Here is an 18424-nt window from a genome sequence, read left to right as displayed (position 1 = left end):
CCCAGATATCGTCATCGGATCAGATGCCAGTCGCTCCGGTTGGGGATCGAGATGTGGCTCGGTAGCCACGGGAGGAACTTGGTCTCCCCAGGAACAGGAGATGCATTTAACCTGCCTGGAGCTCCTTTCGGGCTCTTTCGCAGTTCGCTTCTTTGCCAGAGACAGAGCAAGTTGCTGTATCTTGCTGAAAATGGACAACATAGCCGCAGTAATATACATCAATCATCTGGGTGGTACCAAATCACGTCCACTAGCAGAACTAGCGAAAGACTTTTGGCATTTCTTTCTGGAACACTGGATCGCCGTCACAGCGGAATATCTTCCAGGTCTTGGGAACGTGATAGCGGACTGGCACTCCCGCGATTACGCCGATTCCAGCGGCTGGAGGCTCAACAGAGACATTTTTCTCTGCCTACAACAGATCTGGGGTCCAAGGATCTCTTTGCCTCCCGCCTCAACACTCAGCTTCCAGTGTTCTACAGCTGGAGACCCGATCCAACCGCCTCGGCGACAGATGCATTCCTGCAGCCTTGGACAGAGGGAATTCACTATGCGTTTCCCCCCTTTTCCATGATAGCGAGGACCCTGGCAAAGGCCCATCAGGAGCGAACAGAGCTAGTCCTCATAGCCCCAGTCTGGACCTCTCAGACGTGGTATCCAGTTCTTCTGGAACTTTCTACGGATTCTCCAATCCTCCTACCTCACTTTCCAGATCTTCAACGTCAGCCCCTGCTCCTCACCGGGTCCCCGACTCTGGCGGCTTGGAGGATTTCAGGGAAAGATGGAGAACTCCAGGCATGTCCCTCAAGGTAGTCAGTCTCATTGAGGAGAGCTGGGCCCCCGCTACCCTTAAAAGGTACTCCAACTCCTGGAGCGCCTGGAGGGTCTGGTGCCAGGACCAGGGTTTTCACCCAGTTTCTGCACCTATAGAGGAAATTCTCAATTTCCTGGCCTCCTTGGTGGAAATAGGCCTTGCTTACAGGACAGTTAACGCCTATTGCTCAGCGATTTCTGCAGGCCACTACCTCGTGCAAGGGGCCCCAGCTGGGGAACATCACCTGGTTTGTAGATTGCTAAAAGGTGTTCGACTTACAGTGCCGCCTCCATCCCGTTATGACAAGCTGTGGGACGTTAACAAAGTGCTCAATCTTTTTCTCTCATAGCCACCTAACGAGGAGCTATCACGTACGGCTCTCTCCGGCAAGCTTACTACTTTGCTTTGCTTAGTTTCTTGCAGGAGAGTTTCGGACGTCAGAGCTCTAGACCTAGACCTAGAAGGCAGGACCTTTTCTCCTGACGGTATTGTTTTCCACAAATGAAGGAGAACCAAGTGCGACTCAAAAGTGATTTCTTACCCAGCTTTTAGGGAACAACCCACGCTTTGCTTAGTAAAGTGTATGAAGGTCTACAAAGAGGTAACAGCTCCCCTCAGGACCTCTCCTAGCGGTCAGCTACTCATAGCTATTTGCAAACCCCACAAAGCAGTTTCGGCCCCTACTTTGGCACGCTGGGTGCGTTGGACTCTAGCACAGGCAGGCAAAGACACTCTCCAATTCGGCGCCCACTCCATGAGGGGAGCCATGGCCTCCAAAGTCTTCCAAGTTGGTGTCCGTTTAGAAGACATCATGAGGATGGCTGATTGGGCAGGCTAGTCAATCTTTAAACAGTTCTACCTGAAACCAGTAGAACAGCCTGCTTCAGTTGTGGTAAGTAAGCTTTGAATGAGCATAATGTGAGCCTCCGGTCTTGACATAGAACAAAGATTTTCCATAATAACTTACTAGAAAGTCTTAATTCTATTAAAGACACAGAGGCAAGCATTATCCCACCCAGCGAGAAAAGAGCAACGAGTATTGCGCGTAAGAGTGATTTTATGCATAGCTATGAATTATTGTTAATTTGGAATTCATGCATGGTTTTTCACTAATACAATGATCTTTTCTCTCCCGCCCGCAAGGGGAACTAGGGTTGCCATACACATGAAGTAATTATAGTTTTGTATCTCTTTTCTCGACAGCGTCTGCAAACAAGTGCGTCTGACCCGCAGCTCGACTCCTCTTCTCCTCGATGACTACAGTTGCGATTCGACTTACCGTTTATTATGGACAGCCAAGTTCGCAGCCTCGAAAGAGGAAGTTACATCATCTTCAGGACTGTTTATAGTGATATCTACATGCCCATTGGAGGACTGGTGTCACATGTTGGTGACCTCTGGATGATCTTAGGGAAGCCTCATGGGAAATTTAGTTTTTGCCGTTATTAGAGACTCTTATGGACTTTGATGCATTTTTAATGTGTTTTTGTTATATTTTGTGGTGCACCTTCATTTTAGATAATGTTTTTTAAGCCAGCTGCACAGAAGAACAAGTTACTTACCAACTGTAACGTTCTTTCAACTGGATGTTCCTCCCACGTATTCCTCATCTTATGATAATTCGTTATCTCCAGCTTCGTGGAGGAATACGTGGGAGGACACAATCCATTCGAAATATCTTGCGGTTGAGCTTTCTTTACATGTTCTAATAAACAAAGAAGCGTAATTCTCACCTCCGTGTCTTTAATAGAATTAAGACTTTATAGTAAGTTATTATGGAAAATCTTTATTCTGCTCTTGAATGGGTTGCATCCTATCCCGCTCATTGGCCCTTCCTCTCATGGAACGCAGGCACCTTCTATCCAACCTCCTCCACTAGTGGAGCCCCCTGGACTCTGCTCCTAGCCCCTACTATTCACCTTCCAAATCACCTCCCTTAGTTAACTGAACTACTCCTTTGGGTTCTCCAAACAACTCTTTGTAGATGACACGCAAATGATCCTTTTTCGTAGTTTCACTTCTGACCGCTCTGCTCGCATATCTGCTTGTCTCTATAACATCTGGCACTGGATGGTACCTCATTATCTTATATTCACCTCCGCCAAGACTGAAGTAATCTATCTCTCTGTCGCCAATGCCCCTCTCTCCTTCCTTTGCCCATCTGATTCCCACCTGGACTACTATCCCCTTTCCTAAGGCACACAACCTTATCCCAAAGATCCCTCATCTGGATACTCCCAAAGCATAATAAACAACCGAAAGAGTGCTGAAAGCACCCAATACGAGATAGCTCTGCAAAACCGTCCTGCCAAAATGGGCATCTCTGGCGGATCAGGGTTGTTGGACCCAAGTCAGTTTGCGGCGGAATTGTTTGTAGACGATTCTGCCACAAATCTGTTTGACCTTCACTGAAACAACCCCAATCCCTGTGCTGGCAGCAGCCTCACACTCATCCCCCCTCTCCTACTTACCTTCTTGCTGGCCGCCGTTGCTTCTTCTACAGCCTGCAGCGTCAGTTCTGTCCCTCTAACGCAGGCCGGAGTTAATGCTGCAGGGTCCCTTTTTTCTTTAGAGTCCCCCGCTTCCTATGTCAAGGAAAAGGGGGCACCCTGCAACCCCCAAAAGCCCATAATACCTAACATGAGGAGCGGGAGACACCCCCGCAGCCCCCACTCCTCATGTTCATTATAGTAGGCTTTGAATAAAAGGTACACTCGAAATTCAATCAAAACATCTATACCGACAATTTGATTCAAACAAATTGGGTTTTGCCTCTCAGGCAGCAAGAAAATCCAAGCAGTAACGCTTAGCAAAAGTGTGCGACAACGGACGAAGTCAAAGCCTGGCAGACTTCCACTGTAATTCAGAAGAGTCTGCCACCCCTCCGTTCGAATGGGCCGTAGCCCTAATGACAAATCCTTGTCCGCTCTCTTTGCACTGGCCAGTCCTGGCTACATAAAAACTGAGTGCCCTCATCAGGTTCAATCTATGAAGCCTCTCTTCATTATTCGGTGGGCGAGGAGGAGGGGAAAGAAACAGCATGTCAATCTTCTAGTTGACATGAAACTCTGCCACACTTCAGGCAAAAAGGAAGGCCTAACCTCAAGAGTAATTTTTATCCTCTTGAAAATTGGAGAAAGGGATTACACAGCATTCTTACATTTCGCGAACACACCTGGCAGGTGTGACCACCACCAGAAAGGGAGTCTTTAATGTTAAAAGTCTAACTGAACAAGAGTTCAAAGGCTCAAAAGGCTAAGCCATCAAAAACTAAAGCGCAAAGTTAAGATCCCAGGGGGGAACAACAAACAGTCAGATGGAACATGTTCAGGAACTGTGCAACCTGAGAAACAGAAAAGAAAGAACCTTGCAACGGAGACGACTTGAAAATCGAGAGTGGCTAAGTAGCCCTTCACCTGGCCCACTTGCAGCCCTTGCCAATGCCATGGATACCAAGAACTGCAGAATCACTAAAGTGGGACATGACAAAGGGTTGGCACACCTTCCTCTGCACCAATCTCCATCTGAATGCATAGATGCACCTTGAAGGCCTGCGAGTAGCCAGCAACATCTCCAAGACTTCCTCACCATGGTTGCTGCTATCATACCTGAGCCTCAAAAGACACATACATGAAGGCTGGGAGACTCCCCGCCCTCTGAAAAAAGACAGCAAGTCCACACTCCGACAACAACAGCGAGGTCGGCAGATGGCCATCTCGAGAAGGTCCAAGTACCATATTCTCCTCACCTCGGGGAGTGGGACAGGGGGTCGGAATCGTGCAAGCCTGAATCATCCTCAACTTTCTGAGAAGTGACAGAATGACTGGAACCGGCACGAAAGCTTCATGGAAGTCGCAGGTCAACTCCAGCAGGAAAATGTCCCTGAAAGCCCACCTTGGGGAAATTCCCTTGAGCAGAAAAGTTGCCACTTCCAATTGACCCTTGTCGGAAACAGATTGGTTCGAGGGGTTCCACAAAGGTCGAAGATCTCTACAATAAACTTCAGGCAAAGCTCCCACTCATGGGAGACCTAGCACTACCTGCTCAAGACACCTGCCACCCATTCTCTGCTCCCGCTAAATGGACATCCAAGATGAAGATGCTGTTCTCCAGCACTCAGAATCAGAGCCCCATGACTTCACTGTACAGAGGCAATGACTGCACACCACCTCTCTTGTTGAGGGGTAGTGCATAGCCACTGTATTGTACGTCAGGATCAAGACAATGTGCCCCGGACAGAAGCCAAAAAAGCCATCAACACAAGTTTAAGCATTCACAGCTCCATTAAATTGATGTGCGATAGGCACTCTAACCGGGACTAATGCCTGCACACCTGCAGAGTACCCCAGCCTTTCAGAGAGGCGTCTGTGACAATATGAACAAATAGCTATGGAAACCAGAACGACTCGTGCACAAGCAAGTAATATCGCCTAGACCGCCATGAAAAGATTCTCAGCTACATTCTTCGAAACTGGAAGGGTATCCAACATCCTGACAGAGAACTGCAACCACTGGAGAGATCACTTTTTCTACCGGGCCTCCGGCACCAGAAAAGGTCAGGATTCTATGAGGGACACAAGGCGGGGAAAGGCTGAGCTGGGAAAATGCGTACATTCTGAAAGCAATTGCTGTTTGGCTGAATGCTAGTAACTCTGTCATTGGTTGGGATAGCCTTCACCACCGAGAGTCCAGGACTGCTCCTATGAACTGGAGCCTCTGCAAAGGCGTTATCTGGATCTTCTGAAAGTTAAGGGAGAGCTTGGAGAATTTCCTTCAACATCATCATCCTGAGCTTGTCCTTCCTCAGGAACTTGGTTAAACCCATGAGGGTCAGGATGGGATGGATGCACCTCTCTCCCATTTCTTGGGTACCAAAATGTACCGTGCATACCAATTAATCACCTTCCCGAGGCTGGAACCTCCTTCTCTGCCCCTTTTGCCAACAGAATGGCCAACTGCTCCCAGGGTACAGGGCCCGGATCCGAACTCGGAAGAAGAGGTTGTCTGTCTTGAGGCTTAGGAAGAATAGGAAGGAATCTCCAGTTCAGATCAACTGCCGGACTCAAGAGCTGGAGGTGATCTTCTGACAATTCTCTGCCAAGGCAAATATATGACCCTACCCAAGCAGAAGCAGTGTGGGTTGAGTCCTCAAAGAGCTTTCAAAGCTGAAGTCACTGTGGTTGCCGAGGTTGGTGATGCCCAACTTCTTCAGGTGCCACTAATGCTCAATGTCAGGACGCCCGGGTTTGGGTACTTTTTGTGCACCGCCTTAGCTTGGTACAGTTGTACCGTATGGGTGAAAATGATGTTAAACAGCGGAAGTATGTTTATAACCACTAGCAAAGAAAGAGGTTGAGGCAGGCTGCTGGACTGCCAAGCACAAAGACTTGGCCTTAATCCTGGAGTCTATACATTTTTCCAAAGACTCCTCTGCTTAGGGGCTTAACAAATGCTCATTATCGAAAGGCATGTCTAGCAGTTGTGTTTGGACTGCAGATAAAAACCCTAAAGATCGCAGCCACACAGCCCTGTGCATAATCTTCGATTTCCCCATAGAATACCTAATGCACTCCCCGGCATACAAGCCGACCTGCAGGGCCTGGCAAGCGGCTTCCTTGCCGTCATTAACCATGTTGAGAACACAATCACTGATTTCCCCCTGTGGCAAATGGGCCCAGGCCTCCGAGAATGCTGCCCACAAAACATGGAAGTACTTTGCCAAAGCACATGAGGTTTTCACCACCTTCACGACCTTGCTCCAAGTCACAAAAACATTTCTGGCCCAGGCACCTGTCTTCTTTGCGTCCCAGTTAACTCCAAGTCGATAGCTTGGAGTTAACTGTAGGTGCGTGTGCCACTAGACCTTCAATGGATGGATGCCTTGAAAGAAGAGCGGGATCTCCTCACGCTGGCTTGTACATCCTTCTGAAGTTCTTATCAACCACTGTTGTCAAACAGGGCCTCTGCCATAGGGCCAAGGCTGGATTTGCAATCACTGCGTTGCAGGAGAGAATGGTCTCAGACTGTGGGTCATTTAGCAACATTTTGTTGAGATGGTATTGCACCAGCGACCTGGTCTGTGCTCACCGGCCTAGAGCAGCCACCACCTTCCTCAACTGCACCTATGGGTTTGCGTAAGAGCAAACTTGCTGCATCTCCAAATCAGAGGACGTGTCAAGGCTACTCACGTCATGGAGTACCGATGTCAAGTCCATCAACTCTGCCTCGTCCACTAGGGAGTCTAGGAGAGGTTCTTGCCCAGTCCAAGTCAAGGTCTAGCCACTGAAGGAAACCAAGGCCCCCTCATAGACGAAGATCAACCTCATGGACTGAAAAAACAGAGCCCTTGATTCCAGAATGTAGTCAGTCAGAGGTAAAGAGGCTGGCACGGTTAATGCAGCACCCATGATGGAGGGAGATACAACAGTGTATAATGTAGCCACAGACAAATGCAGAGCCAAAAAGCATCTAGCTCGACTCCTCAGAGCCTTTACCATCCAGTGCAGGCACGGTTGGTTGGAAACTGGCGTAGATGCTGAGACTGGTACATTAATAGTTGCAGCGTTCAAATGAAATGGCTTAACATTTGGTCCTGAAACTCCTCCCACTCCTCCCTAGTAGCATGTTCAGATGGTAATGAGGAGTTACCCCATGCTTATGAGAATCTGACGAATCCACGCTCTCGTCCTAAACCTAGGCTGCTGCTGCTTGTGTGAAGAGGAGGGGGCATCTGGGCGCATAACTTCAGGTGTACATGGTTGCAGATCAAAACAATACAGCGCGGGAAATGTGACGTGAGTCACCTGTGATGCTTGAGCTAAAACATGGCGCTGATGCGCAGTGCATTCTGGGGGCACTCAGAGATATAATGGATATTTATTCCATGTCTCAGTGAAAACCACTTGCTTTGCTAAAAAACATGCTTTCAGTGTTATTCGTTGCTGAGCCTGGTATGCAGGCCTCAGTCAAGGACACTGTGCTGGGAAAGCTGCTGGGATCCACAGGTGCCGACTGGCACCAGATATAAAAAAGGGTTTTGTTATGTCTTGCTCAAGATGAGTTATGGAATTGTTTTCCGTGGTGCTTTGGAAGAGGTAAGCTTTGCTTCTTGGGGTTACTGTCGGTTGACCCGGCCGGCAACCAACGGTCACTCAGCAATGCGCAAGCGCTAATGCCAGAAGGTTCGAGCAATTGCCACCCCTTTTTGAGAAGGGCATATATGCGGAGCTCTGGAAAGATCAGGAGGAAAAAACACAAAGACATCAGTAGGAGGTGGGACGCCTTGTTCCGACCTTCCTGTGGGCTGTTGTGCTCTCTGCCTGGCTGTTACCGGGGTCTTCCAGCTGCTTCTGGCGAGATGAGGGATTCAGTTATGCCCATGGTGATGTATTTTCTCTTGAATTCTCTATTTTATCTGTGTTTTATTTCTGTTTTATCACTTGTTGCTTCTTAGCTATGAATAAATAGCCGTATAAGTGCTCATTATTTTGCTAACTGTGTGTCTGATTGTGAGTTACTGCTCCGTCTACCTGCGTTCAATGTATTTGCTCTGCTCTGCAAATGTACTGGTGATAAATAACTGTCCGTGCACTCTTGGCGAGCAATACAGTCAGTCCAAAAACTTATGCGGAGAATACAGTTGGCAAGATTAATAAAGGAGAATTACATACACAACGAAATGATATACAGTATTAGTACAAGTTATACACAAGCGGGTACTTCAAGTACAATGATAATAAGAAGGTGGTGTTAAGCGCGAGTAGGAACATGGTCTTGGGTATAGAGCCAGGTTTTAGTCATGCTTTTGAATGTGTGGTAAGATGGTTCAGCTCTGAGTGCGTTGGGAAGTGTATTCCAAAGTTTAGCGGCGAGGACAGGGAAGCTGGATCCCCCGGCTTTTTGTAGCTTAAATCTAGGTGTGGATAAGGTGTAAGTATGAGCTGATCTAAGTGGGCAGGATGAGGAGTGGGCGGTAAAGCGGTTGGCTAAGTAGGCATGGGCCGAGTTGGAACGGCATTTATGGGTTAGTGCAAGTGTTATAAGGGATATTCTGTGTATAACAGGGAGCCATTGTAAGCTTCGCCTGGTGTCTAAAATGTGGCCCTTCTGGGAATGTTGAGGGCAGCTCTGATCGCATTATTTTGTGATACCTGTAACCTGTTGATATTCCTTTGGTTGGTACCGAGATATAGGGCATTGCAGTAGTCAATTTTGGCCATGATTAGTGTTCTAGCCAGGATGGTACAGTTGGCAGTAGTTAGGAAGGGCCTACATGCGGTGATCAGTTTGCACGTGTATGCTGAAACCACTGCATTGGTTTGTCTTGTAAGGGAGAGAGTAGAATCAAGGTAAATGCCTAAAGTTTTTGTATAGTTAGAGCCCTTGATAAGGTTGCCATCGATGACAAATGTTTTGAAGGAAGGGTCGAGTTTGTTGAGTCTGTGATGGGAGCCTAATATGAGTAACTCAGTTTTCTCATCATTTAGGCAAAGCCCATGATTGGTCATCCAGGCCTGGATGACCAAGTAAACATCATTAAGGGCTTTTAAGTCAGTCACGTAGTCACCAGTGATAGGTATGAGTATCTGGGTGTCGTCGGCGTAATTAGTGCAGGTGACACTCAGATAGTCGAGAATATCAAAGAGTGGCTTCGTGAAGACATTGTATAGTGTGGGTGAAACACAGGACCCTTGGGGGGCCCCACACAAGACTGGAGAGGGTTTTGGCAGATGCAGATGGGGAGAAGACTCTCATGGTTCTGTTTGCAAGAAAGGAGCTAATCCAGGAGGTGGCTTCATTAGAGAAGTGGGCAGCATTTTTCAGGTGTTGGCAGAGAATTTGATGGTTGACTAGGTCAAATGCTGCTGACAGGTCTAATAGGAGAAGGAGAGCCAGCTTTCCCTTGTCGTTTAGATCCTCAATTTGTGATTTAAAATCGATGAGGGCAGTCTCGATTCCGTGTCTAGGTCGGAAACCTGATTGGTGGAGGCCTAGGAGATTATTGCTTTCCAAGTATCCCTGAATTTGTGAGCAAGCAGCACCGTCCAAGATTTTCAGGAGAAACGGAACCGTAGTAATGAGTCTGTAGTTACTAAGATTGCTTGGGTCAAGAGTAGGCTCTTTTATGAGAGGGATGACCCAGGCATCCTTAAGGTAATCTGGGACTATTCCAGATTTAAAAGAGGTATTGATAAAAGTAGTGATGAAGGGGGCAAGGTCATGTGCCGCATCTTTGATGATAGGGGCGTGACAGGAGTCTCCTTGATAGTTAGAGGGTTTCCGTTTTTTAATGATGTTTTCCACCTCGGCAATGGAGAGAGGTGTGAAGTGGAAGGATTTAGCAGAGTGTATTAACAGGGGTATTTTGTTAGGATGGAGGTTAGGTAGTGAGTCTGGGTGGAGGCTTTCCTTTTTAGCATTGATTTTGATTCGAAGTGTGGATATTTTGCCCAAAAGGGCTTTTTGGATATTTATGCACCAATCAGAGTCAGTGATGCAGGTGTCGGTGGGCGCAATAGGCAATTCCAGCTCTTTATTGTACATATCTTTTTTTGCGAGGTATATTGCTTCTTTGGAGTTAGTGGAGGGTAGACTTAAGGAGCTTTTGTTGGGATCTGTGGGATGAGTTTTCCAATGAGCCTCTGCGTTTCTTTTAGTTTTTCGTAGGTCTCTCAGGTGTTGAATGAAACACAAGTTAAGATGGGCTCGGGGTTTAGGTTTACATAGTTTGAGTGGGGCTATGATGTTTAAAGCCTTTTGGATGGTTTGGTTATATGTATCAACTAGTACAGTAGGGTCAGAGCACATGGATGAAGCTCTATTGAGGAGGGGGAGGATAATGTTTCTCTTTAGTAATGTCCTTCTTATTTCTGGTGCAAATAAAGGGGGCAGTGTTAGGTTTGATGTTTTGTTGGCTAGATTTAATGCAGAATGTAATTTTGTGGTGATCTGACCGGATGCATGGGGTGATTGCGACTGAGTCAATGCTGCAGTTCAGGTCAGACAGCCAATCAAGGGTTCTACCCTTATTGTGTGTAGGGGTGTGGATATGATGACAATCCTAGGTCGGTTAGGGTACTTGCAAGGTCAAAGGCTTTGGGGTCATTAGGGTCTTGGAATCCTGGATTTAGGTCAACCAATAATATGATTGATTTGGGAGTTAGGTTTGGTGTTATCTGCAAGCAGTGATGAGATATTGTCTATAAAGTAAGTTATGGGTCCTGGTGGTCGATAGAAAAGGTGAATAGTGGCTGTTTGGTTGGGCAATATAGGGAGTTTAACCGACAGCATTTCGGCTGTGGGAATCTGTTGATTCGAAATAGGCTTAAGTTCAAGTGATCTTTTAAAAATGAAGGCGACACCTCCACCTTTGGAGAGGTTAGAGTTCCTATCGCATCTGATGATGGCGTGGTTGTCTGGGGTGGCCAAGGATAGAGTAGGACCAGCTGCAGCATGCAACCAAGTTTCAGTGATCGCTAAGAAGTCTGGGTCATATGTTACAAAGAAGTCAATGACATCTAACGCATTGGCCAGCAATGATCTAGCATTATCAAAGGCACCTTTAATCAGGATGTCTTTGGCAGACTTGGGATGGAAAGGCAGGAGTGTTGGGTCTGTTGAAGAGTATGGTGTTGAGGCGGTAGAAGAGTTGGGTGTGTTGTGTCCCTGAGGTAGGCTGTGTTTAGTTGTGAAGCGGTGATGCAAGGGTAAATATCTGTGGCAGAATCTTGAGCCTAATCTTCTGTTCCTAAGGGTAAGGGAAGATGGTTGGTTAGGCGTGGGCTTAGTGGCAAAGTGTTTCAGCCAGGTGAGTTCAGATATGGATTGGCAAGAGGCATTCTGCAAAGGATAAGAGGATGTGGGTACTGAGTGGAAGCAAGTGTGGTGAGAACTAGGAGGCGGGCGTAATAGTCACATTAATGGTGTTAAGGTGGCGTAACGTGGTATAATCTGTGATGTCTTGATGTACTATGTTATGAACTGGTGTCACATGCTTTACACTATTGGATGTGGCCAGTGGTAAAAATGTGCTGCAGAGTGTCAATAGGTAGCAATACATATTTCATGTTTGACTAGTTACCACGGACGGTATGATAAGGCACGTGGCAGAAATAAGAGATGTCCTAGTAAGAGATTGATACAGGCTTGGAACAATCTGTACGTGATAAACACTGATTGAGGCAAGCTGGGTGTGGTTTATACTCAGTCAGAATGGGATTGAAGTAAGCAGGTACAATTTGCGCACAATACGAGCAGGAGATTCATGCAGGCTAGGTAAGATTTAAACACAATATAGGCAGGAATGGTATTAACCGGGCAAAAAGCTGACACAGAGATTGACAGTAAGTTAAGATGTGGGCAAGCCGTGGATTGGGCTGTGGCGAGAGCGCCCCGATAGGCGGGCCTAGAAAGGCACTCGCAGTGGCCTCACCATGATGCCCGCACCCCATCACGCCCCACCCCCTCAGACAGTAACAGCTTTATGGGCTATGTAGGAGCTAAGGTGCATGTGAATCATCTTCCTGGGGAGCTCCTTTGAAGGAGCTATCCAGAGGGAGATCCCATGAAGCATGCAGAGTTCAACTGTACCGCAGCGCACAGAGGAGTTGTGGCCGATAGGAGAGCGAGAACGCCAGATACGGCGCCCCAGCTAGCTGCCTACACTATTTGAGTGCAGCAAGATCCCACAAATGAGCACAGGGATAGCCCAGTGTGGCCACGAGAATGGGGTACCTCGAAATGCCTAGATAACACCCTGCAGAGAAGCAGCATAGAAAGTCTCACGTCAAGAAAGAAGGAAAGAGGAGCGTTTACCAGCAGATGCAGAGTCCAGGTGACAAGTCGTGTGAGCGGCTCAGTGAGAAGAAAAGAGCCAGATGGACTGCAACACCCTCCCCGCGGAGCACTGGTCACCAGGAACAAGTATGCAGTGGCTTCAGAGGAACGGGATGAGGGCAGCAATGTGAGAGAGAAAGACAAAACCCAGAGTGGGGGAAAAGATCCCCAGACCATGGAAAGAAACAGAGAAGTCCCAGAGTTTGGAGCAAGAGAGGAACAAACCCCAAAGTGGGGGAAAAGAACCCCAGAGCAGGGAAAGAACAGAGAAGACCCAGAGTGGGGAGCAAGAGAGGAAGAAAACACAGAATGGGGAAAAGAGCCCTAAAGCTAATAAAGAACAGAGAAGCAAAGAGTGGGGAGCAAGAGAGAAAGAAACCACAGAGTGGGGAAAAAGAGCCCCAGAGCGGGCAGAGAATGGAACAGTCCCAGAGTGGAAAGCAAGAGAGTGAGGACCCCCTGATAGTCTGGAGAGGGGAAAGAGCAGAGGAGCCCCAGAGTGTAAAGTGAAAGTCTCCCTAAAGGGAGAAGGACTTTGAGAAGGACTTTGAGACTCATCAATTGGAAGGAGAATTGGAATAAGCAGAGAAAAAAACCTGCTTGAATTACCGGGATAGCATATTACAAAAACTCTATATGAAATGGAACTGTGAACGTAGGCAAGGGCCTATGATAAAGAGATCGAAGGAGTGGGGGTCAGAAGCCATCCCTTTCATTGGTTTTTATTTGCATTTTCATTTTAAGAGGTAGGAAAAGAAACTAGGTTAGAGTAGGAATCTGCACCGAGGACTTCATTTGTGTAAGACGTCCTGGCGAGCACCCTTTTACTTGTTTCTTAGAGTAGGGACTTTAGAGTAGAGCCTATAAATGTAGGAAACACCTTTTATATCCAATTATTTTACATTTAACAATATGGAAAAACAAGACTGTTTAAAGTGAGCTGGTCATGACCTTGTCTGAATGTTATTATGATTGCATCTCAAAGCAGTGATTCTAAACTATTATTTCTGTGTACTTACTATTGTCGAAATAACTCCTTCAACCATAAAAAAAGGTGTTCTCTCTGCTACAAGGTGTTTGTAGATCTGGCACACAGGTGGGGCTAGTCTGTGTTTATGAATCAAAATGAGGATTCCAAGTTAGATAAATTCCACTTTCTATGTTCTCCCCTGAGAGTGGGAACAAATAAGAGAAGTTGTCTGCTTGTGTGCCGTGCATCATATGGAAAAACACTAAAAGTTTTCTGACTTTAATTTCCTGTTTGAGGAGTACAGGCTGGAGTTTTCAAATGTAAAATAAATTATAAAAATATAGCAATATAACAGTTCCTCTTCCAGCTTCACTGTGGGACATTATTTATGGTTTTATGAATCTTGAGGAGCACATCCAGGAGAACAAATGATTCCTCTGCCAGACCTGACAAGAAGGTTTTCAGAAAAGATACCTTTATGCAATGTATCGACTGCGTGGACCCTATCTTACTACTCAGTCACCTGGAATCTAACTGAAAAAGACTGACCCTCATCTATTCCATTTTGCATATGAAACCAAACCTATTGCCAAACCCCCACAACAATCCAGCATCTCCTCCTGACTCCATTCTAAACCTTTTAAAAGTGGAATTGGCCAACATGATTATATAAGTAATGTTTGAATTAATTATTTGAAATATTGCACAGTAATTGTAAGATTTGTGTATTTTAGTTTTCTTATTATCCGATGTGTACAGACAGATGGCTAAAACCCCCACAATAGGCATGAACTGTTTTTGAACCTTTAACATTTTGGAAATTAAGCTCAGAAGGGCCATAAGCGCTCACACTTTTCTGATGTGTCACCGCGAGGTCCAGACTGCCACACAAAGGACCCATAGAACAGAATGTGGACCTCCATACCACATGTCACAAATGCATTGAAAAGATTCAGCCTCAAACTATTAGGATCTCCACTTTTGGTCACCCAAAGCATGCCTTTAATTCTACAGTATTTAACTTACCTGTTGTAGTCAAACCATGCAGCATAGCTAGGGATGATAATGTGGTGAGTTTGCTCTGTCACATTGTCCTCGTGCAGGTCCGTGCTTTTCACCTGCTCCCCTTTCACGGATGATGTACCATCATCATCCTCCTGTGTGACAGAGGACAAAGATTCACTATTCCTGGTGTGGAAAAGCTATTTCGCCAGCCTCCCCCGTGTTTTCAAAATGCACCACAACCAAACTGAACAAACACCCCAAATGATACTCACCCACTCAGCTGTAACCCTGAAAATACCAACCAATCAGAGGTGGAGCTTTTAAACAACCCTACCCAAGTCATGCAACACTGAATGTTCCAATATATCACAGGCAGAAATCTTCTAACGCACCCGACCGTGCCATGCAATCATAAATATTTCACAAAGCTGAACCCACCAAAGTACCCACAGTGCATTAAACACACAGGTGTCCCATATGCATCCCTGAACAACACAACCTGCCAGAAACAGGAGTTAACTACAGAGGCAATACTCCCCATATAAGTGCTTTTGTCCATTGAGGCAAACCTGGAAATGGGGGTGGGAGAAATTGGAAATGACCGGGACACTCACATCCAGACATCTTTCATAGGTACAAGATTGACTTATGCTCAGAAGTAATTCATTTCACAGTACGCAGAATAAACACCAAAGTAAGAATTACCTACTGATGATCCTGTGAATATTAATACTTCACCTGACTTGTAAGAACAAATTATTAACCTATAGATAATGTATTTTCTGATGGCTGTTCCTCCCATGATTCATTATCTATGATAATCCTATCACAGCGCAGCTATGATAGACTCCCAAAGCAGTAAGTACATCTGGAGGAGGGAGGAAGCAAGGACATCACTTAAACCAGAAAACACTGGAGGACTGCCCTACCAAAACGGACATCATGTATGTGCAAGGGGATTCCCTTGCTTAGAAGTGATGCTTCTCCAGTAATGCTTAGAAATCATGTGCATAGACGCCCACGTTGCCTGCTGGGCAGGGGTAGCAACCACTCATCTGAATTTCAGAATGCTACCCTGCAGATTCGAAATGTCCACTATGCCTGTAACCTGTAACATTAACTAATCTGTAACCTGTAAACGTTAACTAAGCTGTAAACCTCCTTTGTTCTCTTGCGCCCTGCTACCCTAGGGTCTGGTGCGCACAATAAATAAATAAACAAACAAACAAACAAACAAACATATGATCTGGCTGGAAAGGATGTGCTTGAGGGTCTTGGAGCTCATTATAGCAGAGAATGATCTACCTTGACAGCGTCAGTTTGGTCACAGCCCTGCCAGTGCCAGCATGCGCACCACCGTAACCAACAAAAAGCTAGCAATCTTTCCTACCCTCTCTAGGCTGAGTCACCTAGAACTTAAGGGCCCTCACTGGTAAATCAGTCCTCTGCCTTGGAAGGGTGAGGTGAAGGAAACAACACAAGAAGATGGATCTTCTGAGATACATGGAAATCCGAGAACACTTTCAGCAGAAAGGAGGGTCTCACTCTTAAAGTAATCTTCTCTTTGGAAAAAAAAACAAATAGGGAGGTAAAACAGACAACACCTGGAGCTCACCCACCCGTCTCGAGGAAGTGATGGCACCCAGCAAAGTCACCTTAAAGCTGAGCAATCTAATAGAACAAGAATGAAGGGTCTCCAGCACCCATAATAAATGTGAAAACTAAATTAAAATCCCACGCCGGAACCACAAACGGGAGGGAGGAAAATGGTTGCACAAGCCCCACAAGAAATGCATAAGTTTGTTTGTTTTATTTATTTCTATAGCACACCTAACTCAGAGGTTTATGGGCGCATTAGTCAGTTACAAGTTTTACAGAGAGGCAAGGTCATGGAATACAAAATTACAGATACAGTCCGACAGAATAAGACAGTTGGTTACAGGCGAAGTAAGTACAGACATAGTATCCAACTTGGCAGTACAGGTAAAATAGTGTACAGTAGAAAATCCTAGCCGTTAACAGAATCCTATTCTTAATGCTTCTCGGTAAGCCATATGATAGATTTACGTCTGAAGTTCGAGAATAACTGGGTCGTCTTCAAGGAGTGAGGAAGTGAGTTCCATAACTGGGCTGCCATAACTGGGAAGCTATTCCCTCCTGCCTTTTTTAATGTATACCTGGGAACTATAAGCTCTAGGGTATTTGAGGACCTGGTGACCCTTATTGAGGATCTGATGTTAAATGTTTCCGTTAGGTATAGAGGCGCAGCATGGTTCAAGGATTTGTATGTGAGCGACATCGTTTTAAGTTGGATCTTAGTAGGGATTGTGAAACATGACCCCTGTTCCGGGGACCTCTTGAACACTGAAATAGCAGTGAGGTAACCCTTTACAGTGGCAATCTGCAGGCCTGCATTGGCCAAGGATAGCAGGAAATCCAACCAAGGGGATTGCAGACAGGGTAAAGGATACAGATCCCTTTCCCGGCACCAAACCGAAACGTTAAGCCATCAGCAGGCATGACTGGATTTCGTTGCAGGACTCCAAGCTGAAAGGAGCACATTGAGGACATTGTCCAACAAGTCCAACTCATCATATCTCAGCAGCCGAGCATGAAGAATCAGGCAGCTGAGATCCAGGTGGAGGATCTGCCTCTCCGATTGCGAGAGCACGTCGACCATCCTTGGAAGGCGCCACGGCAGATGGACATGTTCAGCAACTCTGCATACCATGTTCTCCGAGCACAGTACGCAGCGATCGGGATCATCGAGATTCTGAAAATGCGCAATCTTCTGAGAACCAATGGAATGACAGCGATTAGCAGCAACAAAAAGGAGGTAGAAAGTCCACTCAACTGTCCTCCTGAGCTCCCGGACGAGGACATTTCCTGGAGCAGAACAACTCGCACTTCCTGTTGACATTGGAAGCAAAGAGGTCCACTTGAGGAGTCGCCCAAAAGGAGAAGATCTCCTTCAGAACTTCCTTGCAGAACTCCCATTCATGGACGGATGAAGTCTGTCTGCTCAAGGCATCCACTGTGCTTTTCCCATGGTTTGCAGACACATGAGTTGCAAAATGCCGGGAACTCCTGAGGTGTTGCCCGAGGAGACAACGATGGAGCAGGAAGACGATACTGAATGAAACCAAAGTTTGGAAAGTGGACAGTATATCCATGGACAGGCAACGCCCATTGGGACAGGCGCGCTTGGGAAGGTTGCACTACCATAGGAGGTTGAGGAGGAAGAGTAGGGCCTTGAGGTGTAAGAAGGCTTTGTTTTGGAGAAGCTGGTGGAAGCATGCTGGGAAGAGGCGGAACAGCTTCCTGTTCTTCCTCATAGTCAGAGCAAATAGCTTCCAGAGGCTCAATGTCCGATTCCTCACCCCGCAGACGATGAAGACGATGGTTTAGACGGCAAAGATGTTTGTTTCATTGACGAGTTGGTTGACGGAGTCCCAATGGCTTTGCTTGTAGTTATCTTGGTCTTCGAGGAATTGGTAGCGGTTGACGAGATTGTCGACTGGGGTCGTCGACGAGGCTGTCGTCATCAAGGACTTTGTCATCAGCGATGATTTGGGCCGACTATGGGTCATCGTTGACGAGGGGATGGTAGTCGTGGACGGGCACCTTTAAAATACACACTTAGTGGGAGGCCGCCAGGGGGGCTGCCGAGGCGCGAGGCTCTGTCTCTGCCCTGGTGATTTGTGGTGCTATTGGTGGAGTTGGGCCCTCAGGACCCCCAGGAAGAGGATCCCAGAGTGTTTGAAGGGGGGCTGCTGGCTTGGTAGGAGAAAAGAGTTGCG

At 46.7% G+C, this 18424-nt stretch overlaps 1 protein-coding gene across 2 annotated transcripts in view; it reads right to left on the bottom strand.

The window, feature by feature from the left end:
• The window catches only part of SMARCC2 (SWI/SNF related BAF chromatin remodeling complex subunit C2), a 2756167-nt gene that overhangs the window by 1163472 nt on the left and 1574271 nt on the right, over positions 1 to 18424 (bottom strand). For both annotated transcript variants that reach the window (XM_069653753.1, XM_069653754.1), the window contains exon 14: positions 14646 to 14776. In XM_069653753.1, coding sequence (XP_069509854.1) covers positions 14646 to 14776 — 131 coding nt within the window. The remainder of the gene's footprint in view (positions 1 to 14645; positions 14777 to 18424) is intronic.

Source organism: Ambystoma mexicanum, chromosome 3q, assembly GCF_040938575.1.
Source record: "Ambystoma mexicanum isolate Mex_15411 chromosome 3q, UKY_AmexF1_1, whole genome shotgun sequence".
In the NCBI taxonomy this organism is placed as follows: Eukaryota; Metazoa; Chordata; class Amphibia; order Caudata; family Ambystomatidae; genus Ambystoma; species Ambystoma mexicanum.
This window is presented reverse-complemented; position numbering and strand designations above follow the sequence as displayed.